The sequence below is a fragment of the Nerophis ophidion genome, linkage group LG10 (assembly GCF_033978795.1).
Source record: "Nerophis ophidion isolate RoL-2023_Sa linkage group LG10, RoL_Noph_v1.0, whole genome shotgun sequence".
Classification (NCBI taxonomy): domain Eukaryota; kingdom Metazoa; phylum Chordata; class Actinopteri; order Syngnathiformes; family Syngnathidae; genus Nerophis; species Nerophis ophidion.
Window position 1 is genome coordinate 23,060,467 of NC_084620.1, and position 24,246 is coordinate 23,084,712.

Below are 24,246 nucleotides of genomic sequence, written 5' to 3' on the forward strand. Positions count from 1 at the left end.
TGTTCCAACGTTGTTGTGAAGGTGTACCGGTGGATACTGTGAAGACGGAGTTTAGTCGAGCACATAAACGCCTCATGTCTGGCCGACATAGAGAGTGAAGCAAGGAGGACATGTAATCAATTCTTGGCGCCATTCGGACAACCATTGTCAATTTATTAAGATAACGGTGAATTATTTTTTATTATTACTGGCATTATTTAAGCAAATACCCGCGTCGTCTTTTTTACTGCTGGCTGGCCGGGGCCGTAGCCAAAGTTAGACGGAAATCATTGTTGTACTAGAGCGGCTCTCTTGTTCACGCTACCCGGCGGCGACAATCCAGCGGAGAGACAAAAAAGGAGAAATTTCCCCGGGGTGACGGATCGGACGACGAAAATGGGGGTGAGTGTTTGGCCGAGGGACAATAACAACTTGGAAAATGTGGCGGGGATAAGAGAGCGGGTAGGTCTGGATTTGCTGAGGGGTGCAAGGGAGAGGAAGAAGGGTCTATGGTGGATGATCTTTTTTTAGCCGCGCATGCCGCCTCGCAGCCTTCAGGTAGCCATGTTAGCATGCTAGCTAACACTTAGCATTGGGAATTAGTATTGCTACACGCTTTTACACCACAAGGGACTCACCAACAAGCGATTTAGTCGGTCAAACCTCGTCAATTTAACCCACTGCCGCTGTTTATTATGGCTAGTCGTTAATGTGTGTATTCATGTGAACATACACGCACATCAATGATGTTGCCAGTCGAGGATGCTGTACTCGGCAATGTTTCTGCTTCCATCCTCCACTTTTACTCTTCGCTATAAAACCGTCCAGGTTTCCCCAAATCCTGCTTTAAACCAAGTTGACCTCCTTGGTGCAGCATCCCATTTCACAAAACCCCTGTGCACTACCAAGTTATTATCTCAGCGATGCATGTATCAAACGAATGCACCATCTTTACATCCATTTGCTATACCTTTTCCCCATTAGTGGTGAGCTGGAGCTTATCCCAGCTGACAGTGGGTGGGAGGCAGGGTACACACTGGACTGGTCACCAGTCAGTCACATGCCACATTTAAAACTAACAACTGTGCACCATTTAGAGTCCCCAATCAACCTAAAGCAGTGGTTCTCAAATGGGGGTATGTACTTGAAGGTATGCCAAGGGGTACTTGAGATTTAAAAAAAAAAATGTTAAAATAGCAACAATCCAAAAATCCTTTATAAATATCTTTATTGAATAATACTTCAACAAAATATGAATGTAAGTTCATAAACTCCATCCATCCATCCATCTTCTTCCGCTTATCCGAGGTCGGGTCGCGGGGGCAGCAGCCTAAGCAGGGAAGCCCAGACTTCCCTCTCCCCAGCCACTTCATCTAGCTCTTCCCGGGGGATCCCGAGACGTTCCCAGGCCAGCCGGGAGACATAGTCTTCCCAACGTGTCCTGGGTCTTCCCCGTGGCCTCCTACCAGATGGACGTGCCCTAAACACCTCCCTCGGGAGGCGTTCGGGTGGCATCCTGACCAGATGCCCGAACCACCTCATCTGGCTCCTCTCTATGTGGAGGAGTAGCGGCTTTACTTTGAGTTCCTCCCGGATGACAGAGCTTCTCACCCTATCTCTAAGGGAGAGCCCCGCCACACGGCGGAGGAAACTGTGTAAAGAAATACAACAATGCAATATTCAGTGTTGACAGGTAGATTTTTTTGTGGAAATGTTCCATATATATTGATGTTTAAGATTTATTTTGTGAAGAAATGTTAGAATTAAGTTCATGAATCCAGATGGATCTCTATTACAATCCCCAAAGAGGACACTTTGGGGATTGGGGATTACTTCTATGTGTTGAAATCTTTATTTATAATTGAATCACTTGTTTATTTTTCAACAAGTTTGTAGTTTTTTTTATTTATTTTTTTTCCAAATAGTTCAAGAAAGACCACTACAAATGAGCAATATTTTGCACTGTTGTACAATTTAATAAATCAGATACTGATGACATAGTGCTGTATTTTACTTCAGCTCTTTTTTTCCAACCAAAATTGCTTTGCTCTGATTAGTGGGTACTTGAATTAAAAAAAAAATGTTCACAGGGGGTACATCACTGAAAAAAGGTTGAGAACCACTGACCTAAAGGGTGGTACACAAAATATATATTTTTTCTAAATCTCAAGTGATTTAATTAATCTGTTACAGACACCCCACACAAAGATGTTAAGAAATCAGGCATTGAGCTGTTTTGATCTTTATGTTTATGGTGTGCTACAATTGTGTCAGCCTAGAACAGTGGTTCTCAAATGGGGCTACGTGTACCTCTGCGGGTATGTGAGATTTTTTTTAAATATTCTAAAAATAGCAACAATTCGAAAATCCTTTTATAAACATATTTATTGAATAATACTTCAACAAAATATGAATGTAATTTCATAAACTGTGAAAAGAAATGCAACAATGCAATTTTCAGTGTTGACAGCTAGATTTTTTTGTGGACATGTTCCATAAATATTGATGTTAAAGATTTATTTTGTGAAAAATTTTTTGAATGAAGTTCATGAATCCAGATGGATCTCTATTACTATCCCCAAAGAGGGCACTTTAAGTTGATGATTACCTCTATGTGTAAAAATCTTTATTTATAATTGTATCACTTGTTTATTTTTCAACAAGTTTTTAATTATTTGTATATCTTTTTTCCAAATAGTTCTAGAAGACCACTACAAATGAGCAATATTTTGCACTGTTATACAATTTAATAAATCAGAAACTGATGACATAGTGCTATACTTTACTTCTTTATCTCTTTTTTTCAACCAAAAATGCTTTGCTCTGATTAGGGGGTACTTGAATAAAAAAAATGTTCAGAAGGGGTACATCACTGAAAAAAGGTTGAGAACCACTGGCCGAGAACACCACACACTTAACAATTCTGTCCAACCACCGTGCCTGATGTAAACCGAAGTCTCGCTTTAAGAAATTTGATGAATAACATATTTAGCAACTACTACAGCAATGACCAGGACACACAAAAACTGGCAACATGAAAGATGATATAAAATAGGAGGGAACGATGGTGGTCTTAAGACTGCAACTGACCAAAAATTCATGGAGACAGCATGAACATAGACTTTATAGTTTACTAAGCGTGCTCGGATTGAGGTTTTTTTTTTTTTTTTAATTAAGGTAATGGCTGTCGTCGTTAGCATAGTAGGCCTACTGCTACGACTGTTAATTTTGTCAAAGACTATGTATTATGTTGACAGATTTTTTTACATTGGCCTGCTTGGTACTCGCTCAGTCAGCACACTTCTTGATTGGCTGCCATCACTCTGTGATGACTCGCGATTCATTGGCGTTCCCCACTGACAAAGAGTTTTTGGTCATAAACATTGAACATGTTTAATACTTTCGGCCTGACCTGTTTTTGGAGCCGACTATTAAGACAAATTCACTCTTAACAGCCCTCAGACAATCTTATCAGACAATGTTGTCAGACATTCTTATAAGACACAAGACAATCGAGTGTTTGCTGTCTTTGGTCCATGAAATTGGGCAGAAAAAGCCTGGTTGTTATTGTGTCTAACCAGCTTAACATGTTTTGGGAATGTGTAAGGAAGCTGGAGATTTGAACCCAGATCTTTTGACTTCGAGACCGATGAACAGCCTCAGTTCTAAAATAGTTATTAACAAGTATACTTAAATCCCATTGCATCAACTTGTGAGACCCAGCAAAGATTATAGATTTGATTGACACCCATCCTCCTCGACTGTGTACAGAGGAAATCAAGCCGAGCAAAGGAGAAGAAAGCACGGCGTCTGGAGGAGAGGGCAGCCATGGATGCCGTTTGTGCCAAAGTGGACGCTGCCAATAAGGTGACTTGATCGCAGAGAAGGTAGTGTTTGAGGGAGTTTGCTTGGTACAATAAGTTTAAGTTGGCTCCACAGTTTTGACTCGCTGTCAAGGGTAGCTTTGATGCCTCAGCTAATTGCACCCATGGGACTGACTGGTGGGTGTTTGGCATTAAAGGTTTTTTTTCCCCCCTTCTTTATGTTATATCAAAAGCTTCTTGGTAGTCATGAATTATACATTGATTTTCAGATTCATTATGGTGACATTCCTTGTTGTTTGGGCTTGGAAATAAAGTTTTTGGTCTTGGACTCAATGTTATCAGCACATGCCTTCTTGTTTAGTATTTTCACTGACAGCTGGTATTTGTATGGACATTTTTAAGATCAGAATACTTGCAGTTGTGTCATTGTGGTTCTTAGGCAGCCCTTACCATGACCATGTCTTTATGACCACAGCAGTAGGAAGAAAATTATTTTCAGAAAAGGCCCCATAGAGACAGTGTTTTTAAAATAAACTAACGCTTGCGCCTTCTTTTCCTTAGCTTGACGACCCACTGGATTCCTTCCCGGCCTTCAAAAAGTATGACAGAAATGGGTAGGTGTTTATGTACTTATTTACTATACTCCAACATGTTTTGGTGCTACAATTGTCCTCTCCTGCCCAGATTGAATCTACAGATTGAGTGCAAGCGAGTGACTGCCCTCAACCCGCTCTCTGTGGAGTGGGCCTTCGAACTTACCCGAACCAACATGCAGACGCTGTAAGAACCAGCTCCTAAAACTGAATACAGTGGTATTGCAGTTTTCGTACGCCCTGCTTTTTGTAGGATTCCTTTTTTCGCCATAAACTTTCGCCCCAGTATTCTGTCTCGGTTATCGTATGATCAAAGATTGCACTTATCGTTCCACGGAATTGAGCGGCCAAACAAAGAATCCCGCAAGTTAGCGACCCAGTTTTGTTGTGTCAATAACACACTGCGGGAATTCAAATGTCTTTGCAAGTAATGTGTCTTAACTACAAAACGTGCCTGTTTAGCCTAATCCAATATTACCACCCAGAAGCCAGTTCCGCCCATGCCCGGCACCCCTTTATGATATCTTCACCGGTTAACTCTGTACTTCTTTGCTAACATAGTCAGACTAAAGATCTCTGCTTTTGTTTTTTTTTAATGCAGTTGCAACATAAGCCACTATGGGGCAAAAGAAAATTGCAAGCACTTTGATAAAGAAGATGAGAAACTCTATTGAATTTAACAAATAAGCAAAGTACAACGATGGCGTCCACGTGGCTCCCTCTCTCTTTCCTCATTGCCATTTTCAGTAAACTCGTCAAAGGTAAAATATTTGTACATTTTAATTGATCAATTTAGGTGGTCATTTACATTTATTTTCACTTGGTTTTCGGAAATTTCAAACTATAATTATTATTTATGTATTTTGTGGTTAAAATTTTGGGTGTCTGCAGCGGAATAGTTTGATTACCATTATATACAGTATGGGGACAGTTTTGATATTTTCCGTTCTTGGTCAGACCTTTTGTTAAGTTAAAGTTAAAGTACCAATGATGGTCACACACACACACTAGGTGTGGCAAATGAAACAGATTACTAATGAAAACTGAGATACCACTGTATTTAACTTGGGTAAAGTGACCCGTGGCTGCTGTCCCGGCAGCTACGAGCAGAGCGAGTGGGGCTGGAAGGAGCGCGAGAAGCGGGACGAGATGAACGACGAGCGGGCGTGGTACCTGCTCGCCCGCGATGGCGACTCCGCCCCTGTGGCCTTCTCTCACTTCCGCTTTGACGTGGAGTGTGGGGAGGAAGTGCTATATTGGTATGCTGACTCTTTGAGGAATGATTTATAAATCATCTATTTACTCAATAATGTGACCTTCTGAATATGTCGCAGCTACGAAGTGCAGCTGGAGAGCAAAGTGCGGAGGAAAGGACTCGGCAAGTTTCTTATCCAGATTTTACAGCTCATTGCTAACAGGTAAAACACAGGGGTGACTTTTGCCTTGCTTAGGTTTTTATTGCATGTTTTTCAACATGGGTTAACAATGGGCTTCCTGCAAAAAACATAGAGTAGGGGGCCTCCCTTAAGCCTGGAATTTACTTTCGTGTCGCGTAGATTGCGTCGCGCCCCCTCCTCCTGCATAACCTCTCACAAGGTATGCGTGCAAAAAATCATAGGTTTGGGTCGCCGACGACACACAACACAGAGCTGTGATTGTTCAATTTTTGCCAAGAAGGGTCCCTAAACACAGGCGAGCAGACTGTGCTTGAAATGCATACATTTGTATGAGAAAAAAAACAGTGATTAAACATTTGCATAAAAAAAATTATATTGTGAACTTAATATCTCGGTGCGTAGTAAAAATAAATGTGTGTTTTTCAGCTTATTGTTTTGTTGCATCCAGAAGAAATCACAAATTACGTCACTTTTTTCAACTTTTATTGTCAATTTAGTGCAAACACAAGATTCAATTCCGACATATTCTTTCTCATGCACTTGCGTCTTTTTCTCTCTTCACACTTCTCATTCTCTGCCAATAATCTTTCAGGCGCGGTATATTTATCAACATTATATATATATATATATATATATATATATAGTAGTGTCCCGGAAGAGTTAGTGCTGCAAGGGTTTCTGGGTATTTGTTCAGTTGTGTTTATGTTGTGTTACAGTACAGATGTTCTCCGAAAATGTGTTTGTTATTTTTGTTTGGTGTGGGTTCACAGTGTGGCGCATATTTGTATCAGTGTTTAAGTTGTTTATACGGCCACCCTCAGTGTGACCTGTATTGCTGTTGAACAGGTATGCTTTGCATTCACTTTTGTGCGTGTGGAAGGCCGTAGGTTTTGTGTGAATGTGTCCGACAGCAAAAACCGATACCGATAATTATGAAACCGATAATTATGAAACCGATACTGATAATTTCTGATATTACACTTTGAAGCATTTATCGTCTGATAATATCGGCAGTCCGATATTATCTGACATCCGTAGTTGTCATCTATCGTCAGTCTTTACAAGAAGGAATTACGGTAACTAGTCAACGACAGCTGCAGTTGCTCCTTCCGGAGACGCTGCCCCTTAGTGCTTTGGAAGAACTATAAATCAAACAAGACGCTGTCAGAGGGGACGCATGCTATGCCACGCGAGAGTATACACACCAGGCTAAAGTGACCAAAGAATAAATAGTTTTTCGTGAGCAGATTTTGTTGAGTTGTCAGGAACTGAAAATCCATCTCAAATTCATTTTGCCTGTGATGTATCTATTTTGTCTAGCCGGGTTTGCACGAAGTGTCGCCACCAACCACAGTACAGAGAGCTTTGCAACTCGCCAGTGATAAGTGCCACAAAGTAACACAAATTAGGAGGGAAAAAAATAAGATCATAAATCAAAATGTCCTTTTGAGGGAATGTTTTAACTTTAAATCGGCTGGGCGATATTAGCCAAGCAACACAGATGTAGGAGAGAAAATGCCGTTGTGATAACAATAAACAAAAAGACAAAGTCCGACCTCATTTTTTCCAAATAGAAATCTTATGCACTTTAAGATTTTCAATATGTATTTAGGTAAAATTTTTGCTAACACTTAATTTTACTTTTGTTTGTTTGTTTGTTTCTTTAGAATAACAATATTATTTACCTTGCTATTTCAGTAGAATGGTACACAATTTTACAATAATGACACATATACGTTTTTATCCTTTTTTAAATGGTTGCTTGCATTATTATATATTATGATTACATACTGTTTAGTTTTTATGAATTATTTATTCAGTTAAAGAGCATGATGTAGACTAAAGCTCAGAGTATGTCTGCATATAGCCAAATATTTTTAGAAGTGAATTTTTGCATATTGTGTAGGGTGTACCCTAACAAGGACAAGCAATAGAAAATGAATGAATGTTCTAATGTTTGGCACCTTGAGACAAGAATATGTTGATTGACATTCTAAAAGTAACATGTCTTCCTTCACTGGTTGTTTTTGCAGTTTTACAGTGGGGCAAAAAAGTATTTAGTCAGCCACCGATTGTGCCAGTTCTCCCACTTAAAATGATGACAGAGGTCTGTAATTTTCATCGTGGGTACACTTCAACTGTGAGGGACAGAATGTGAAAAAAATCCAGAAATTCACATTGTAGGAATTTTAAAGAATTTATTTGTAAATTATAGTGGAAAATAAGTATTTGGTCACTTCAAACAAGGAAAATCTCAGGCTCTCACAGACCTGTAATTTCTTCTTTAAGAAGCTCTTCTGTCCTCCACTCGTTACCAGTATTACTGGCACTTGTTTAAACTCGTTATCTGTATAAAAGACACCTGTCCACAGCCTCAAACGGTCAGACTCCAAACTCCATTATGGCCAAGACCAAAGAGCTGTTGAAGGACACCATGACAATAATTGTACACCTGCACCAGACTGGGAAGAGTGAATCTACAATAGGCAAGCAGCTTGGTGTGAAAAAATCAACTGTGGGAGCAATTATAAGAAAATGGAAGACATAGAAGACCACTGATAATCTCCCTCAATCTGGGACTCCACGCAAGATCTCATCCCGTGTGGTCAAAATGATCATGAAAACGGTGAGCAAAAATCCCAGAACCACACGGGGGGACCTGGTGAATGACCTGCAGAGAGCTGGGACCAAAGTAATAAAGGTTACCATCAGTAACACACTACGCCGACAGGGAATCAAATCCTGCAGTGCCAGACGTCTCCCCCTGCTTAAGCTAGTGCATGTCCAGGCCCGTCTGAAGTTTGCCAGAGGGCACATGGATGATACAGCAGAGGATTGGGAGAATGTCATGTAGTCAGATGAAACCAAAATAGAACTTTTTGGTATAAACTGAACTTGTGTTTGGAGGAAGAAGAATACTGAGTTGCATCCCAAGAACACCAAACCTACTGTGAAGCATGGGGGTGGAAACTTCATGATTTGGGGCTGTTTTTCTGCTAAGGAGACAGGACGATTGATCCGTGTTAAGGGAAGAATGAATGGGGCCATGTGTCGAATTTACAAATAAATTCTTTAAAATTCCTACAATGTGAATTCCTGGATTTTTTTTTTTCAAATTCTGTCTCTCACAGTTGAAGTGTACCTATGATGAAAATTACAGACCTCTGTCATCATTTTAAGTGGGAGAACTTGCACAATCGGTGGCTGACTAAATACTTTTTTGCCCCACTGTACATAAAGCTAAATAGTTTCACAAAATGTTCCACCTTTTATGTACCTATAATCTGTTAAACGCAATTGACAAACCGAAACAGAAATGTTTCAGGGAGGTGAAATTAAACTAACCAACTGAGATAATGAGTTTGCTGCATTTGGGCGGAATGCGGGGTCCACCCTGGACAGGTTGTCACCTCATCGCAGGGCCAACACATACAGACAACATTCACACAACAATCAACCTATCCCTGAGTGCATGTCTTTGGAGGTGGGAGGAAGCCGCAGTACCCGCAGGGAACCCATGCAGCCACAGGGAGAACATGCACACTCCACACAGAAAAATCTCGAGCCCAGGGTCAAACCCAGGACCTTCGTATTGTGAGGCACATGCACTAACACCTGTTCTACCGCCCGGATGAAGCAGAGATAGGCTCCAGCACCCCCTTGACCCCGAAAGAGACAAGTTGTAGAAAATGGATGGACGGTTAATGTGGTTGCATAAGTGTGCACACCCTTTTATAACTGGGGAGGTGGCAGTGTTCAGATTTAACCAATTACATTCAAACTCATGTTAAACAGGACTTAACACACGCCTGTCCCCACGTAAAGTTCCTTTGATCAACTCCAAATAAAGTTCAATTGTTCTAGTAGGCTTTTCATGACATTGTTGTCGACACATCTTCCAGCACCAGTTATCGCCCGTATCGAGCTTCCATACCATCAATTGGTTCTCATTGCTCAAATATATCAGTCAACTGAAGGCTACAAAATAATTTCCAAGGAATTAAATATACCATGGAGCACAGTGAAGACTGTCATCAAATAGAGAAAATATGGCACAACAGTGACATTACAAAGAACATGACATCTGTCCAAAATTAATAAGACAAGAAGAAAGCTAATCAGGGGGGCTACCAAGAGACCGACAGCAACACTGTAAGAGCTGCAGGAATTTCTGGAAAGTACTGGCTGTGTAGTACATGTGACAACAATATTTTGTCTTACAAAGAAAAAGATCAACGCTAGACTTAATTTTGCAAAAAAAGACATCTGATATCTCCCAATCACATCTGGGACAATGTGTTATGGTCTGATGAAACCAAGGTTGAACTTTTTGGACATAATTCCAAAAAGTATATTTGGCACAAAATTAACACTGCTCATCACCAAAATAACACCCTCCCTACAATGAAGCATGGTGGTGCCAGCTTCATGTTTTGGGGCTGTTTTTCTTTTAGATGGAACAAGGGCCTTAGTCAGGGTTGAGGGAATTATGTACAGTTACAAATACCAGTCAGTGTTGGCACAAAACCTTCAGCCTTCAGTTAGAAAGATGAAGAGGAACTTCATCTTTCAGCCTGACAATGACCCTAAGCACACATCTAAAAAATCAACAAAAGAATGGCTTCACCGGAATAAGATTGAGGCTTTGGAAATGGTCAGTCAGAGTCCAGACCTGAATCCGCTCGAACATCTGTGGGGTGATCTGGAGATGTCATTGCAATTTGCCAGATTTGGAGCTGTTTTGTAAAGAAATATTGCCACATCATGATAGGTTCCGAGCCAAAAAGACTGAGTGTTGTAATAAAAGCCAAAGGTTCTGCTAAAAAGTATTTGTTTAATGGTGTGCATATTTATGCAACCAGCTCATTTTAAGTTTTTTAGTTTATACTTACCTTTATAGGTTTCAGTCTGTTTTTAATTGAATTGTACAGGTTAAAGGTGGAAAAAGTTGTGACATTTGTCTGGCTGTCATTTTTTTGCATCACAAAAATCTGGCGTTTGAACAGGGTTGTGTAGACTTTATATCCACTCTATGTTTGAAACCTGTGGAAGGACATGGATGAAGTGTTTTTACCTACACCACAACTCTGGTCAGGACCCGGATGTGGAGGGCAGCATTGGTAAACATTGCGTGCAGCGACAATGACAAAAAATACACATCAGGTCTGTCAAATAATTCCAACACGCCACAAACAGCTATATAGGGATCAACCTTAATCCCCCAATCTCCACCCCCAAAAAGGAGCATTTTGTGGGAAAACTGACACAAATAGCCATCGAACAGGAGTGTCAAACTAATTTTCCCATGTAGGCTGGACGGGTAAAATCATGGCATAATAACTTTAAAATTCAAATAAGACAACTTCAGATTGTTTTCTTTGTTTTACTTTGGCCCAAAATAGAACAAAGGCATTCTGAAAATTTACATATCACAAATAATCCTCTTGACAAAACACTTCAAGTTAGTACAAACAATTCTGAGGAAAAATATTGATGCGGTTTCAAAAACACCATTAAGAACACAATGAAATTAGACTTAATCTCAGTGTTTCTATAAACCAATTAAACTTTAACTCACAGCCCATATATGATTGTAAAAAAATAAAGCATAAATATAAATGTTTCTATTTATCAACTACCTCATTTGTCATTTCCATTGTTGACTTTCTATAAATTTGCACAGAAGAAACTCATTTTCACAGAACTATATTAATGTGCAGTGTCTCATCCAGCATTTTAAATGAGGTTACCATTTTTTATTTTACTCCTGTTTGTTTTACATTGGGTGGAGGGGGATGAGTCGCAGCCCCGCTTTATCGTGTCCCTGTTTTTTGGTATACTTGCTCGCCCCAGTGTAAACTATTTGCATTCCTAACAGAATTGCTATTGTGACATCCAATAGACACTCTTAGAACAGCAGTTTCTTTCATTTAAAAATGCAGTTTATTTTACACTTCGCAAACTCATCTCGTGGGCTGGATTGAACATGTTTGTGGGCCTGAGCCGGTTCGTGGGCCACATGTTTTACATCCCTGCCATAGAAGATCCATAAAGAAGATGGTTACTACTGAAATCGGACTGTTACACAAAGTAATCACATGTTAATTTCTCTGATAGATAGACTTTTATTCATCCCACAATGGGGGAATTATATGGTTGCAGTGCAGGTTTTTACATATAGTAACGGAAGTATAATGTAATGAAAAACTAAAAATGTGTAATATAAAGCATATTGTGCACTAAGGATTGCACTGTGTGTGTATATATACAGTAAAATAAAACAAAACATGCTATCTTAACACTTGTATTGCACACAAAGGCCTATTTATACCAGTAAGTACAGGTCAGCTCGCGAGACATTGTGCACTACCTGGTCTAGTCTCCAAGTTATACAGCAACTGACATTAAAAGCTAGTAAGCTTATAGCTTTTATGTTTTAATGTCAGGTTATCAACTATTTATATTTAAAGGTTGTCTGCTTACTATCAATGTGTAGCTAGGTGAGGACTCGAAAAGCAAGGAAGATATGTATAACTTATCTTGTCGTGGTAAAGTAATGACTCGTCCTCGGTATTTTTTGCAAACGTATCACTAAAGGCAAGAAAAATCTAGTCCGTGATATACATACTAGGTACAAAATGGAATGAGCAAATTTGGATAACTGCATTCATCTCATCCATCCATATAAACTTCTCTATTCAATTGCTCTGTCTGCACTCACTGTTTTGTCACATCTTTGTGCAGATGGTAGGTAGAACTGTAGCAGTTTTTCTCTATTTTCATTGTGACAGCTAAAAACACTGAAAAAGTGTATTCGTCGCGGCCAGCTCAGGTATAACTGCTTGCTTCCACAAGCTGCACTGCATGTCTAAACATCCAAGGAAAAAAAGTCCTCCTCTCTTTCCAATACCAAATGAAAGTAGTTGGTTTTTATATTCTTATTTGTCTAGTTTCCATACTCGGTTTTTGTACCTTTTTAAAATAAATTCATTGAAGGCTAACCCCTCAGCTTGCTATCTAGTGTATGCTAGTTGTCTGACAACCTTATTTTGTTAGCGCAAGCATAATGGAGCATCACTCTTCGGTTGGTGGTTAGACCCTTTATGGCAGGTGTGTAGGAGGGAGAGTCTGTTGAAATTAAAGTGTTCTTTAAGTTCCTGTTTGACGTTCTTTCATTCTTCGCTCGCATCAGCCAGCGGTCATCTTACAAGACCCTTGGTTGCCACTGTAAAGGTTGATAATCGGGAATGACAATTTTTTTTAATCTAGCAATCGACCCACTCCATGATCGACACAATGGTCACACCTGTGACACAACAAACAAAAAATAAAATACCAGCGTTAAAAAAAAAAAAAAAACAGAGCTCAATTAAGGCTGAAAAGCAGTGTGTTGCCGGCTGTCCTTTGGATTTAATAAGCTTTGATTTTTTGTGCAGCTTTTTGCACAATTTCAATTGTGTAACTGTAATCATGTGATGATCCTTATTGTAACTTGGTAAGCATGTCCAAAACAAATAAAAAATGACCATCTGTTAATAACATGTGAGCACCTTTTGTGTCTTATCGCCGCAGTACACAGATGAAGAAAGTAATGCTGACTGTTTTCAAACACAACCATGGGGCATACCAGTTCTTTAGAGACGCTCTTCAGTGAGTACCACACCGCCACAGTGAAGTAATTGTGGCAATTTTTACATTACTTTCACGCCCCTCTCTTTAGGTTCGAGATGGACGAGACCTCGCCGAGCATGTCCGGTTGCTGTGGCGACGACTGCTCCTACGAGATCTTGAGCCGGCGGACCAAACACGGCGAAGCCTCGGTGGGTCACAGCCATGGCGGTGGCCACTGCGGCGGCTGCTGCCACTGACGGGCTAGTGAAGTGCTCAGCAGAGATTGTGTGACAGTGTCATTTATCTTCCTTTTAGTATTTTTTTTTTTTTTTTTTTTTAAATCGGCCGCTCCGTTAAGGGTCTTGCTCTGTTACAGATAGCGATTTTTCAGAGTGTGTTCCTGCTGTAAAAGCAGCATGTAATGTGAGCTTTTCTTATTTGATCTTTTCAAAGCTTCTCAATCCTTACATTACATGGGCAATGCGATAGTCAGATCTTGTCTTATCTTTTTCACAAGCACGGTTAGCTGCGCCCTCCTCCTCTAGCCAGGTGACAGCAATGTACAGTAGCAGCCACCATAGGACAACATTATAATGATTCATGTGTTAAACTCTTCTTCTACTTGTCCCTTGTGCGTTTCCTCATTGATGTGGTTGCAAACTGTTTTCTGCCTCCTTGGAGTGATGCAGTATAAGTGCACTCTTTCTTTCTAAGACCATCCAATCAAGCCTTTTATGTTGTGACAGATGCAATGCTTGGTTATGTACAGCTCATCAATGTGTGGGAGCCACAGTGCACCCCTTTCCTTTTCACAGATAAGTCTTAATGACAAGTGTGCCACAATTAAGCAGCAAGCTCACAATTTCATATATCTTAATCATGCCTTTTCATCCCTCAAATCTGAGGGTGGTTTTATTGACGGTAGACGACCCAGAATGGCAGCAGCATAGGGGAAATTCTTGTTCATGTGTTTACAAAGCCTACAGGGTACATTTGGAGAGCTTTTAATCTGCATCAGACCCATAGGCCACCATTAAAAACCCTTTTTTAGGTCAAATGCTCTGTTTACTCATCGATGAATTCCAATGTGGGCCTTTTATAGTTACATTATGATTAGCTTAAGGTTACACTGAGGTTGCATACTGATTAATGCCTTGTAGAATTATCTGCAACTCTGATACACAAAAAATGTGTTAAAGAGTCACTCCCAACATAAGCTATAAGGAAAATGAAAAAGGATGTTGTACATAGTGATGGGATATTCACTGACTGATGTGACTTTGCCTGGTGGAGTCAGGTTTTGGTTTTCTCATTCCATTTTAATAAGAACTTCCATTTGGTACAATCTACTTTGGTTGTTGTAGATAATTGTAGTTGTAATAAAGACCACAATTTGCTCCTGCAATGCCTTGAAAATATGACTTCTGTTTGTAAAGACAAAAAAAGGTCCCTGGATAGTACTCATTTAAATATAACCAATTTTAAATAAGATGTCTTATATTTTGGAGGGTAATCTGTTACATACCCACTCCGATAAAAGGAAATCCTCTGGATCCTTTCTCCCCTTGTATGTGTTCATCCTATACATGCTCTTGTGTATTCAATCTTGAGATAAAAATTTCTAGACATGAAATTACCTAAATACATACACACTGTACTCTAGTCATTTACCAAAATGAAAGGGGGTCAAGTAATTCTGCCTTGTCAGTGTTTTGTTTGTATGTTATAAATAAAATGAAGTGGTTTGACTTTTCATACTTTTTGTTGATTCCGCGGTGGGTTCATTCTTGAAATATTATCAAATGTTTACCTCTTGTTTCATGTGGAACTAATGTCGATGTAGTACTGTTTTGGGGGAGCGCTTTAACGTGTGGCACCAATTCAGGAAGCGGTGTGTATATTGCTACAACCCAAACCAAATACGTGAGCCATTATTCCCTCATTAAAATAATGACTTGAACGTTTTAAATATTTGACGGACAGCATTGACCAACAGTAGGTATGATATTTTGTTTAATGGTTTATTCTAGACCGTGACCCGCTCGAACTAACGTTCTTAAGATAGCACAAATTAGCCGTCGATTAAAATATTCATGTCCTCGTGATTGTCATTCACCTTTGAAAACATATTTTAAAGCACTTAATCATAAATGAACATTCAGTGCGATAACTGAAGTCATCAGAACAAGCTATGATTGTTTTGTTTTGAAATTTAAGATAAAAAACAGCTTGCATTAAATCTGTGTGCATTCACTTAAAAAGGGTGAGTCTGGGGTGCAATAACAAATGTTTTACTCTTTGTAACACAGCTTGTGAGTGCATTTTATAATACAATATGTACACTCTATCTTATACTATATTTGATGTATATTCCTGCAAAGTTTAGAGAGCAACAATGAGGATGAGGCTGAAGACCGTATTTGTGCTGTACTTCATGGTTTCTCTCCTGGGGCTCATCTATGCACTCATGCAACTCGGTAAGCAACCTGTTGGTGTGTTTGCTGGTAGGACGTGAGAATGAACACCATCTGGTCTGTCCTGTTTGTGGACATACTTGCTGAACTCGCCTTCTTGGATACATTGCAGCAAATCTGATCAACTTAATTGTGTTTTGTCCTCAGGTCAACGTTGCGACTGCAGAGAGCACAACCTTCCCAAAGAGCGTGCTATATCTCGACTGCGAGGGGAGCTACACCGCCTCCAGGAGCAAATTAAATCAGAGGAGACCAAACAATCCCAAAACCAGCCAGCCAAGGCCTCCATCCCCACCATTTTTGTCATCACTCCCACATACACCAGGTAACCTATCAAAAAATTCTCAATCTCATTGATTCAACACATTCGGTCCTTTCTTTTCCGTCAAGGCCGGTGCAAAAGGCCGAGCTGACCCGCTTGTCCCACACGTTCCTACACGTTCCCCAGCTACACTGGGTTGTAGTAGAAGACTCCCAGCACAAGACATCGCTCGTGCGTGACCTTTTGGCAAAAAGTGGCTTGTCCTACACTCACCTTAATGTAGTCACCGCAAAAGAGAACAAGCTGCAGGAGGTTGGCCTTTTATATAAGATTTGCACACAGCCAACCGCCTTCCTCATGTGTGTAACACAATGCCTTTGTACCTTCCTTCGCAGGGCGACCCCAGATGGAAGAAACCTCGTGGGGTGGAACAGAGGAACGAGGCCCTGCGCTGGCTCAGAGAGGGTGCACAGAGCCAGCAGGGGGTGGTTTATTTTGCTGATGATGACAACACATACAGCCTGCAGCTATTTGACGAGGTACAAGCATGGGAAGTCGTCACCTGGCTTCTTATGGATGATGAATTAATTAATTTATTTATTTCGGCCGACGGACATATAACAACACTTCATCACTCTTTGTAATTTGACAGACATGCAATGGCACCCATCGAAAAGGTATACGGGGAAAAAGCAAGAATGCTTATCCATGTCCCACCCCTGATTTACAATCAATTTGTATGCTGGTTATATATGTTGGTTACATCAGTGGTCCCCAACCTTTTTGTATCCGCGGACCGGTCAACGCTTAATAATTTGTCCCGCGCCCCGGGGGGGTGTCCTTTTTTATTCTTTTTTTTTTTTAATTATTCTTTGTCATGAAAAAGGGACGTTTTTTGTGGTTGGTGCACTATTTGTAAGTGTATAATGTGTTTTTTATGTTGATTTAATAAAAAAACAAATATATATATATATATTTTTTTTTTTATAAAAAAAATTCTTCTGCGGCCCGGTACTAATCAGGCCACGGCCCGGTACTGGGACGCGGCCCGGTGGTTGGGGACCACTGGGTTACATAGTCCAACTGTCAACCGCATATTTGATGGATAAATAGTAATTTTAGAACAAGTATAACATATGATAATGACTAGTTTTTTTGTTTTTGTTTTTTTGTTGGTTTCCAAGTCCACATGATCTCCAATTCATGTTTCTTCTTGATGATTGTATGTTGTCGTTCCAGATGAGGAACACGCAGCGTGTGTCGGTGTGGCCTGTGGGACTGGTTGGAGGAATGAAGTACGAGAAGCCTGTGGTGGAAGGAGGAAAGGTCAGTGCTTTTATAGCTCTGGATTGAGGGGGGGTAGGAAATCCACTGATAAAAAAAAATGTGTTTCCCTGGCCACAATATTAAGTACACCTGTACTCGAAGCAGCACTTTTGTTGCCAAGAATTGATGAAGACAAGTGAGATAGAGATGAGGAAAAAAATCAGAATTCACAGTTTGAGTCACTATTTGCTAACAGGTGTGATGGTGGGTCTCGCAGTCAAACCATTTGAGAAGCACTGCTGTATACAAGTAGTCACATAATTAAAGGCAATTTACCATTGTGTTCCGTAACTTTTACCTTGAACAAAAAGTCTTACAGTATTTCAGTTCACCAGTGCTTTTTAATATACAAACCCCGTTTCCATATGAGTTGGGAAATTGTATGTAGATGTAAATATAAACGGAATACAATGATTTTAAAATCATTTTCAAACCATATTCAATTGAATGCACTACAAAGACAACATATTTGATGTCCTTAACACTTTTTTTTTTTGCAAATAATAATTAACTTAGAATTTCATGGCTGCAACACATAATAATAATAATAATAATAATGGATTAGATTTACATCGCGCTTTTCTATTATTAGATACTCAAAGCGCTCACAGAGAAGTTGGAACCCATCATTCATTCACACCTGGTGGTGGTAAGCTACATCTGTAGCCACAGCTGCCCAGGGGTAGACTGACGGACAAGCCAAAGTAGTTGGGAAAGGGCATGTTCACCACTGTGTTACATCACCTTTTCTTTTAACAACACTCAATAAACGTTTGGGAACTGAGTAAACTAATTGTTGAAGCTTTGAAAGTGGAATTCTTTCCCATTCTTTTATGTAGAGCTTCAGTCGTTCAACAGTCCGGGGTCTCCGCTGTCGTATATTATGCTTCATAATAAGGCTAGGCGATATGGCCTTTTTTTAATATCTCGATATTTTTAGGCCATATCGCGATATACGATATATATTACGATATTTTGCCTTGGCCTTGAATGAACACTTGATACCTATAATCACAGCAGTATGATGATTCTGTGTCTGCATTAAAACCTTTTTCTTCATACTGCAATCATATCTAATACTTCTAAACTTTCATGCAGAGAGGGAAATCACAACTATGTCAATCAACCAAAAGTGTATTTATTAAAGTTATTAAACAGTGGCACAAATATTCATGTCATTTCTTAAACAGAAAGTGCAAGATTGTCGGAGACACTTTAAGTGTCAAATAAGAATGAGCTGCATAATAGGAAATCAAATAGTATTTGTCCTTCTCTATGTGGTAGGTTACTACGAACGTTATTAAATTCTCTTCCTTTGACATACTCAGTGGCCTAGTGGTTAGAGTGTCCGCCCTGAGATTGGTAGGTTGGGAGTTCAAACCCCGGCCGAGTCATACCAAAGACTATAAAAATGGGACCCATTACCTCCTGGCTTGGCACACAGCATCAAGGGTTGGAACGGGTGGTTAGATCTCCACAAAAGATTCCTGAGCACGGCATCGCTGCTGCCCACTGCTCCCCTCACCTCCCAGGGGGTGAACAAGGTGATGGGTCAAATGCAGAGGACAATTTCGCCACACCTAGTGTGTGTGTGACAATCATTGGTACTTTAACTTAACTTAAGTCTCTAGCGAGTGACTTTTCAAATGATGCTACATATTAGCAGTAATGCTACTTTTTATAGCAAAGCTTTTGCCCCACACTTGACAAATTACGGTTGTCTGTTCGACATATTCCCACTTGAAGCCTAACCATCGCCAGACGATGTACCTCCTGCTGTTTTTATTGGGAATTAAGTCTTCCTTCATTTGATAGCAGATCCGCACCATCTTTCTCTCGTATTACGACTCGTACGGCTACGTTAGCATCACAGCTAACGTTACCCAGTCTGCTACCTCTCAGCTGGGCGGGGGCGTATACGTATGTGACGTATGACGTGACAGTATGTGACGTGTGTAATTTTTTGCGCCTGCTTGTCTGTGAGAAGGAGAGACAGGAAAGAGTGAGAAGAGCCTGTAGTGTAATGCCCGCAGCTAAAAGCAACTGCGTGAGAACGTATACTCGAATATTCCGATAGTCATTTTCTATATCGCACAGAGACAAACCCGCGATATATCATATATATCGATATATCGTCCAGCCCTACTTCATAATGCGCCACACATTTTCGATGGGAGACAGGTCTGGACTGCAGGCGGCCCAGGAAAGTACCCGCACTCATTTTTTACGAAGCCACGCTGTTGTAACACGTGCTGAATGTGGCTTGGCATTTTCTTGCTGAAATAAGCAGGGGCGTCCATGAAAAAGACGGCGCTTAGATGGCAGCATATGTTGTTCCAAAACCTGTATGTACCTTTCAGCATTAATGGTGCCTTCACAGATGCACCCTCACACCATCACAGATGCTGGCTTTTGAACTTTGCATCGATAACATTCTGGATGGTTCGCTTCCCCTTTGGTCCGGATGACACAATGTCCAAAATTTCCAAAAACAATTTGAAATGTGGACTAGTCAGACCACAGAACACTTTTCCACTCTGCATCAGTCCATCTTAGATGATCTCGGGCACGTGTTGCTGGCATCAAATTCTAAAGTTAATGATTATTTGCACAAAAAAAAAATGTTTATCAGTTTGAACATCAAATACAGTGGGGCAAAAAAGTATTTAGTCAGCCACCGATTGTGCAAGTTCTCCTACTTAAAATGATGACGGAGGTCTGTAATTTTCATCATAGGTACACTTCAACTCTGAGAGACAGAATGTGAAAAAAAAATCCAGGAATTCACATTGTAGGATTTTAAATAATTTATTTGTAAAATATGGTGGAAAATAAGTGTTTGGTCAATAACAAAAATTTAACTCAATACTTTGTAATATAACCTTTGTTGGCAATAAAAGAGGTCAAACAATAACTATAGGTCTTTACCAGGTTTGCACACACAATAGCTGGTATTTTGGCCCATTCCTCTATGCAGATTTTCTCGAGAGCAGTGATGTTTTTTGGCTGTCGCCGAGCAACACAGACTTTCAACTCCCTCCACAGATTTTCTATGGGGTTGAGGTCTGGAGACTGGCTAGGCCACTCCAGGACTTTCAAATGCTTCTTACAGAGCCACTCCTTTGTTGCCCGGGCGGTGTGTTTGGGATCATTGTCATGCTGGAAGACCCAGCCACGTTTCATCTTCAAAGCTCTCACTGATTGAAGGAGGTTTTGGCTCAAAATCTCACGATACATGGCCCCATTCATTCTTTCCTTAACACGGATCAGTCGTCCTGTCCCCTTAGCAGAAAAACAGCCCCAAAGCATGATGTTTCCACCCCCATGCTTCACAGTAGGTTTGGTGTTCTTGGGATGCAACTCAGTATTCTTCTTCCTCCAAACACGACGATTTGAGTTTATACCAATAAGTTATATTTTTGTTTCATCTGACCACATGACATTCTCCCAATCCTCTGCTGTATCATCCATGTGCTCTCTGGCAAACTTCAGACGGGCCTGGACATGCACTGGCTTAAGCAGAGGGACACGTCTGGCACTGCAGGATTTGATTCCCTGTCGGCGTAGTGTGGTACTGATAATAACCTTTGTTACTTTGGTCCCAGCTTTCTGCAGGTCATTCACCAGGTCCCCCCGTGTGGTTCTGGGATTTTTGCTCGCCATTCTCACGATCATTTTGACCCCACGGGATGAGACCTTGCGTGGAGCCCCAGATCGAGGGAGATTATCAGTGGTCTTGTATGTCTTCCATTTTCTGATAATTGCTCCCACAGTTGATTTTTTCACACCAAGCTGCTTGCCTATTGTAGATTCAGTCTTCCCAATCTGGTGCAGGTCTACAATTTTTTTCCTGGTGTCCTTTGACAGCTCTTTGGTCTTGGCCATAGTGGAGTTTGGAGTCTGACTGTTTGAGGCTGTGGACAGGTGTCTTTTATACTGATAACGAGTTCAAACATGTTCCATTAATACAGGTAACGAGTGGAGGACAGAAGAGCTTCGTAAAGAAGAAAGTTACAGGTCTGTGAGAGCCTGAGAGCTTCCTTGTTTGAAGTGACCAAATACCTATTTTCCACCATAATTTACAAATAAATTCTTTAAAATTCCTACAATGTGAATTCCTGTATTTTTTTTCACATTCTGACTCTCACAGTTGAAGTGTACGTATGATGAAAGTTACAGACCTCTGTCATCATTTTAAGTGGGAGAACTTGCACAATCGGTGGATGACTAAATACTTTTTTTGCCCCACTGTATGTTGTCTTTGTAGCATATTCAACTGAATATGGGTTGAACATGATTTGCAAATCATTGTATTCCGTTTATATTTACATCCAACACAATTTTCCAACTCATATGGAAACGGGGTTTGTAATGCAAATTGCAGTGTTTGCTGGTAAGAAAAAAAAGACAATGCTTTGGCAGAGAAACAAACAGCTTGTCTAAAACTGAACCAAAAACCTACTCTTTGTACTGTGGGTAACCTGCACCCCTAATCATTATTTAATAATCAATTACATTTACAGGTGAGAAACGATTTATAGTACAATGTTTTACTGTGTTCTTACAGATGTGGGTTTATTGTGTGAAAAGTTTGGGAACCACTGCCACACAGTACATACATCACAATAATGTAACATTAAAGGAGACCTATGCTGTTAGGGACAACTGGTAGAAAATGGATGGATATGATTTTTGTGTAAATTTTTATTTTATGTCTTGTTATATCTGCAAGAGGTTAATTTTGCGGGACAGTCTCTTTAGATGCAAAAGAACCTTTCCACAATTTACCCTCTACAAATCTATCAGATTTTATTGTAATCTTCACCGCTATTTTTTTGTTCAGAATAAAAATGAAATAAACTTCACAAAGAATTGTGTATTCAGCGGTCACAACATTAGGTACACCTTCTCACTCTGGGATCAACACAAGAGCTGGCATCATGAAAAGCTGCATTTACCAGCATTTGGCTCACTTCATGTTGCACATCATTGTTATTCTGTGCATGCCATGATTAAATGAAAATAATTTATCAAACAGTATCTTCTCTTGTGGGCCCTCAAATCCAAGTTGCGTTTGAGCCTAGGAGCTAAATCAATTGTGTTGTATTGGCCCATGTTGACAATGCAATTCTGTAAAATGTGGACAAATAAACATGGCAATATTTTTATTTTCTAGACATCAGAGCCGCCGAGAGTCAGTCTCGGCACAGCAAAGGGGGAGGATGCTGGCCGAGAGCATTTACTAGAATGTCCACATAAGTACGTCCGTCAAAGTGTGACATCACAAATGGCCCATTGTTTGAAAAAGACTACAAAACTCAGCGTTCAGAGGCATCTAAAACTGCGTGCAAGCTCACTACCAAATGCATGAACGTTATGATATGATGCTTTGACATTGTTTAAAATCTAACACTGTAAGAACATTTATAAATTGGGAAAAAAAAGAAAATCATCATAGGTCCCCTTCAAGGAGTGGGATAGGAGGACAGACACGTTAGCAAGACTAGCATAGCTATGTAAGCTACATTGCTAACGCCCATCCATCCGTCCGTTTCCTACCGCTTATTCCCTTTGGGGTCACGAAGAGCGCTGGTGCCTATTTCAGCTACAATCGGGCGGAAGGCGGGGTACACCCTGGACTAGTCGTCACCTCATCGCAGACATTGCTAACGTTACACTTACATATTAGCAACCTCATGCTAAGTTAGCCGATTAGCTAAACTAAAACATTATCCAACTTCTACTTTTGTAGCTGAGTGCTATTTGGCAGTTTGATGATTTAAAATGTGTAGCAAAACCGTTTTTTTTTGTTTTTTTTTTGTTTAGTTTTTTTCTACAAAGTTGTCTTTAGTGATGTGTAGGCCTTACACACACAGGTGGGGGAGTTATATTTGTTTGCCTGCAGAGTCTCACATTAGACTGAAAGTGTCTATGACCAACAATACATATTTTTGGGGGGGAATGGTTTTAGGTGGTGCGCTTTCACACCGGCTGGAATCCCAGTCGTCCCTTCCCTATAGACATGGCCGGGTTTGCCGTGTCCCTTAGACTGGTTTTGGCTAATCCGGATTCCAGGTTCGACAGCATGGCACCCATAGGCTTTCTGGAGAGCAGTTTCCTGCAGGGCCTTGTCACCATCGACCAGCTTGAGCCCAAAGCAGACAAGTGTTCCCTCGTGAGTGTTTGTGTTTTACGGGTTTTTCAGTGCGTGTATCCTTGTCTTACGTTTTTTTTGTGCACAGGTGCTGGTGTGGCACACACGGACAGAAAAGCCCAAGATGAAGCGAGAGGAGGCCCTGCAGGCTCAGGGTCTGGGCTCAGACCCCGACGTGGAGGTCTGAGGAGCACAATCATGTACATTTAAACTGGATATTTATTGTAGGGTTTTTATTCACTCGGAAGAAAACGAGCAGGTTTAGGGTAACGCTATCACGCACAAATTTGGACTTAAAGGGACATAACTACCTTCATTCATCATTGAAATGGATTTATGATTAAAACATTCCTTGGTTTTTGCATGACACACGCCTGCCTAAAATACAACTTTTTTACCACTTAGGTTTACAATACAAGCGCTCAAGAGGTTACAGGAAGGTGAATGTATTAGATTTATTCAAGGCAAATGTTTGAAGACACCAAAAAAGGTCCCTCTGTACAGTATGTTATGTTATCGTGGCTGTAGTATTTGTACCTGACATTGTACATTGTTTGTGACAATAAAGTTTGCCAAACAATATATATTTAATTGTTCTTTTACTGATACTTTGTAGGTGACAACTC

General features: G+C 40.4%; 2 protein-coding genes across 6 annotated transcripts; both read left to right on the plus strand.

The window, feature by feature from the left end:
- Positions 1 to 35: 35 nt before the first annotated feature.
- On the plus strand, positions 36 to 15,157 carry naa40 (N-alpha-acetyltransferase 40, NatD catalytic subunit). 2 transcript variants are annotated; one of them, XM_061912859.1, is made up of 8 exons: positions 44 to 381; positions 3,751 to 3,846; positions 4,365 to 4,417; positions 4,488 to 4,583; positions 5,497 to 5,655; positions 5,731 to 5,814; positions 13,366 to 13,443; positions 13,514 to 15,157. In XM_061912859.1, the coding sequence occupies exons 1-8, from the start codon at positions 376 to 378 to the stop codon at positions 13,659 to 13,661; spliced, it is 720 nt and encodes a 239-aa protein (XP_061768843.1). In that variant the 5' UTR covers positions 44 to 375; the 3' UTR covers positions 13,662 to 15,157. The 2 variants fall into 2 exon arrangements, with proteins under 2 accessions (XP_061768844.1, XP_061768843.1); XM_061912860.1 differs by lacking the exon at positions 3,751 to 3,846 and having other exon boundaries at positions 36 to 381.
- A 102-nt stretch (positions 15,158 to 15,259) lies between these two features.
- b3gat3 (beta-1,3-glucuronyltransferase 3 (glucuronosyltransferase I)) lies at positions 15,260 to 24,202 on the plus strand. 4 transcript variants are annotated; one of them, XM_061912855.1, is made up of 8 exons: positions 15,260 to 15,403; positions 15,786 to 15,881; positions 16,026 to 16,203; positions 16,269 to 16,452; positions 16,536 to 16,679; positions 17,380 to 17,466; positions 23,438 to 23,641; positions 23,709 to 24,202. In XM_061912855.1, the coding sequence occupies exons 2-8, from the start codon at positions 15,800 to 15,802 to the stop codon at positions 23,805 to 23,807; spliced, it is 978 nt and encodes a 325-aa protein (XP_061768839.1). In that variant the 5' UTR covers positions 15,260 to 15,403; positions 15,786 to 15,799; the 3' UTR covers positions 23,808 to 24,202. The 4 variants fall into 4 exon arrangements, with proteins under 4 accessions (XP_061768839.1, XP_061768842.1, XP_061768840.1 ...); XM_061912858.1 differs by having other exon boundaries at positions 15,264 to 15,399; positions 15,791 to 15,881; XM_061912856.1 differs by having other exon boundaries at positions 15,265 to 15,399.
- Positions 24,203 to 24,246: the final 44 nt, after the last annotated feature.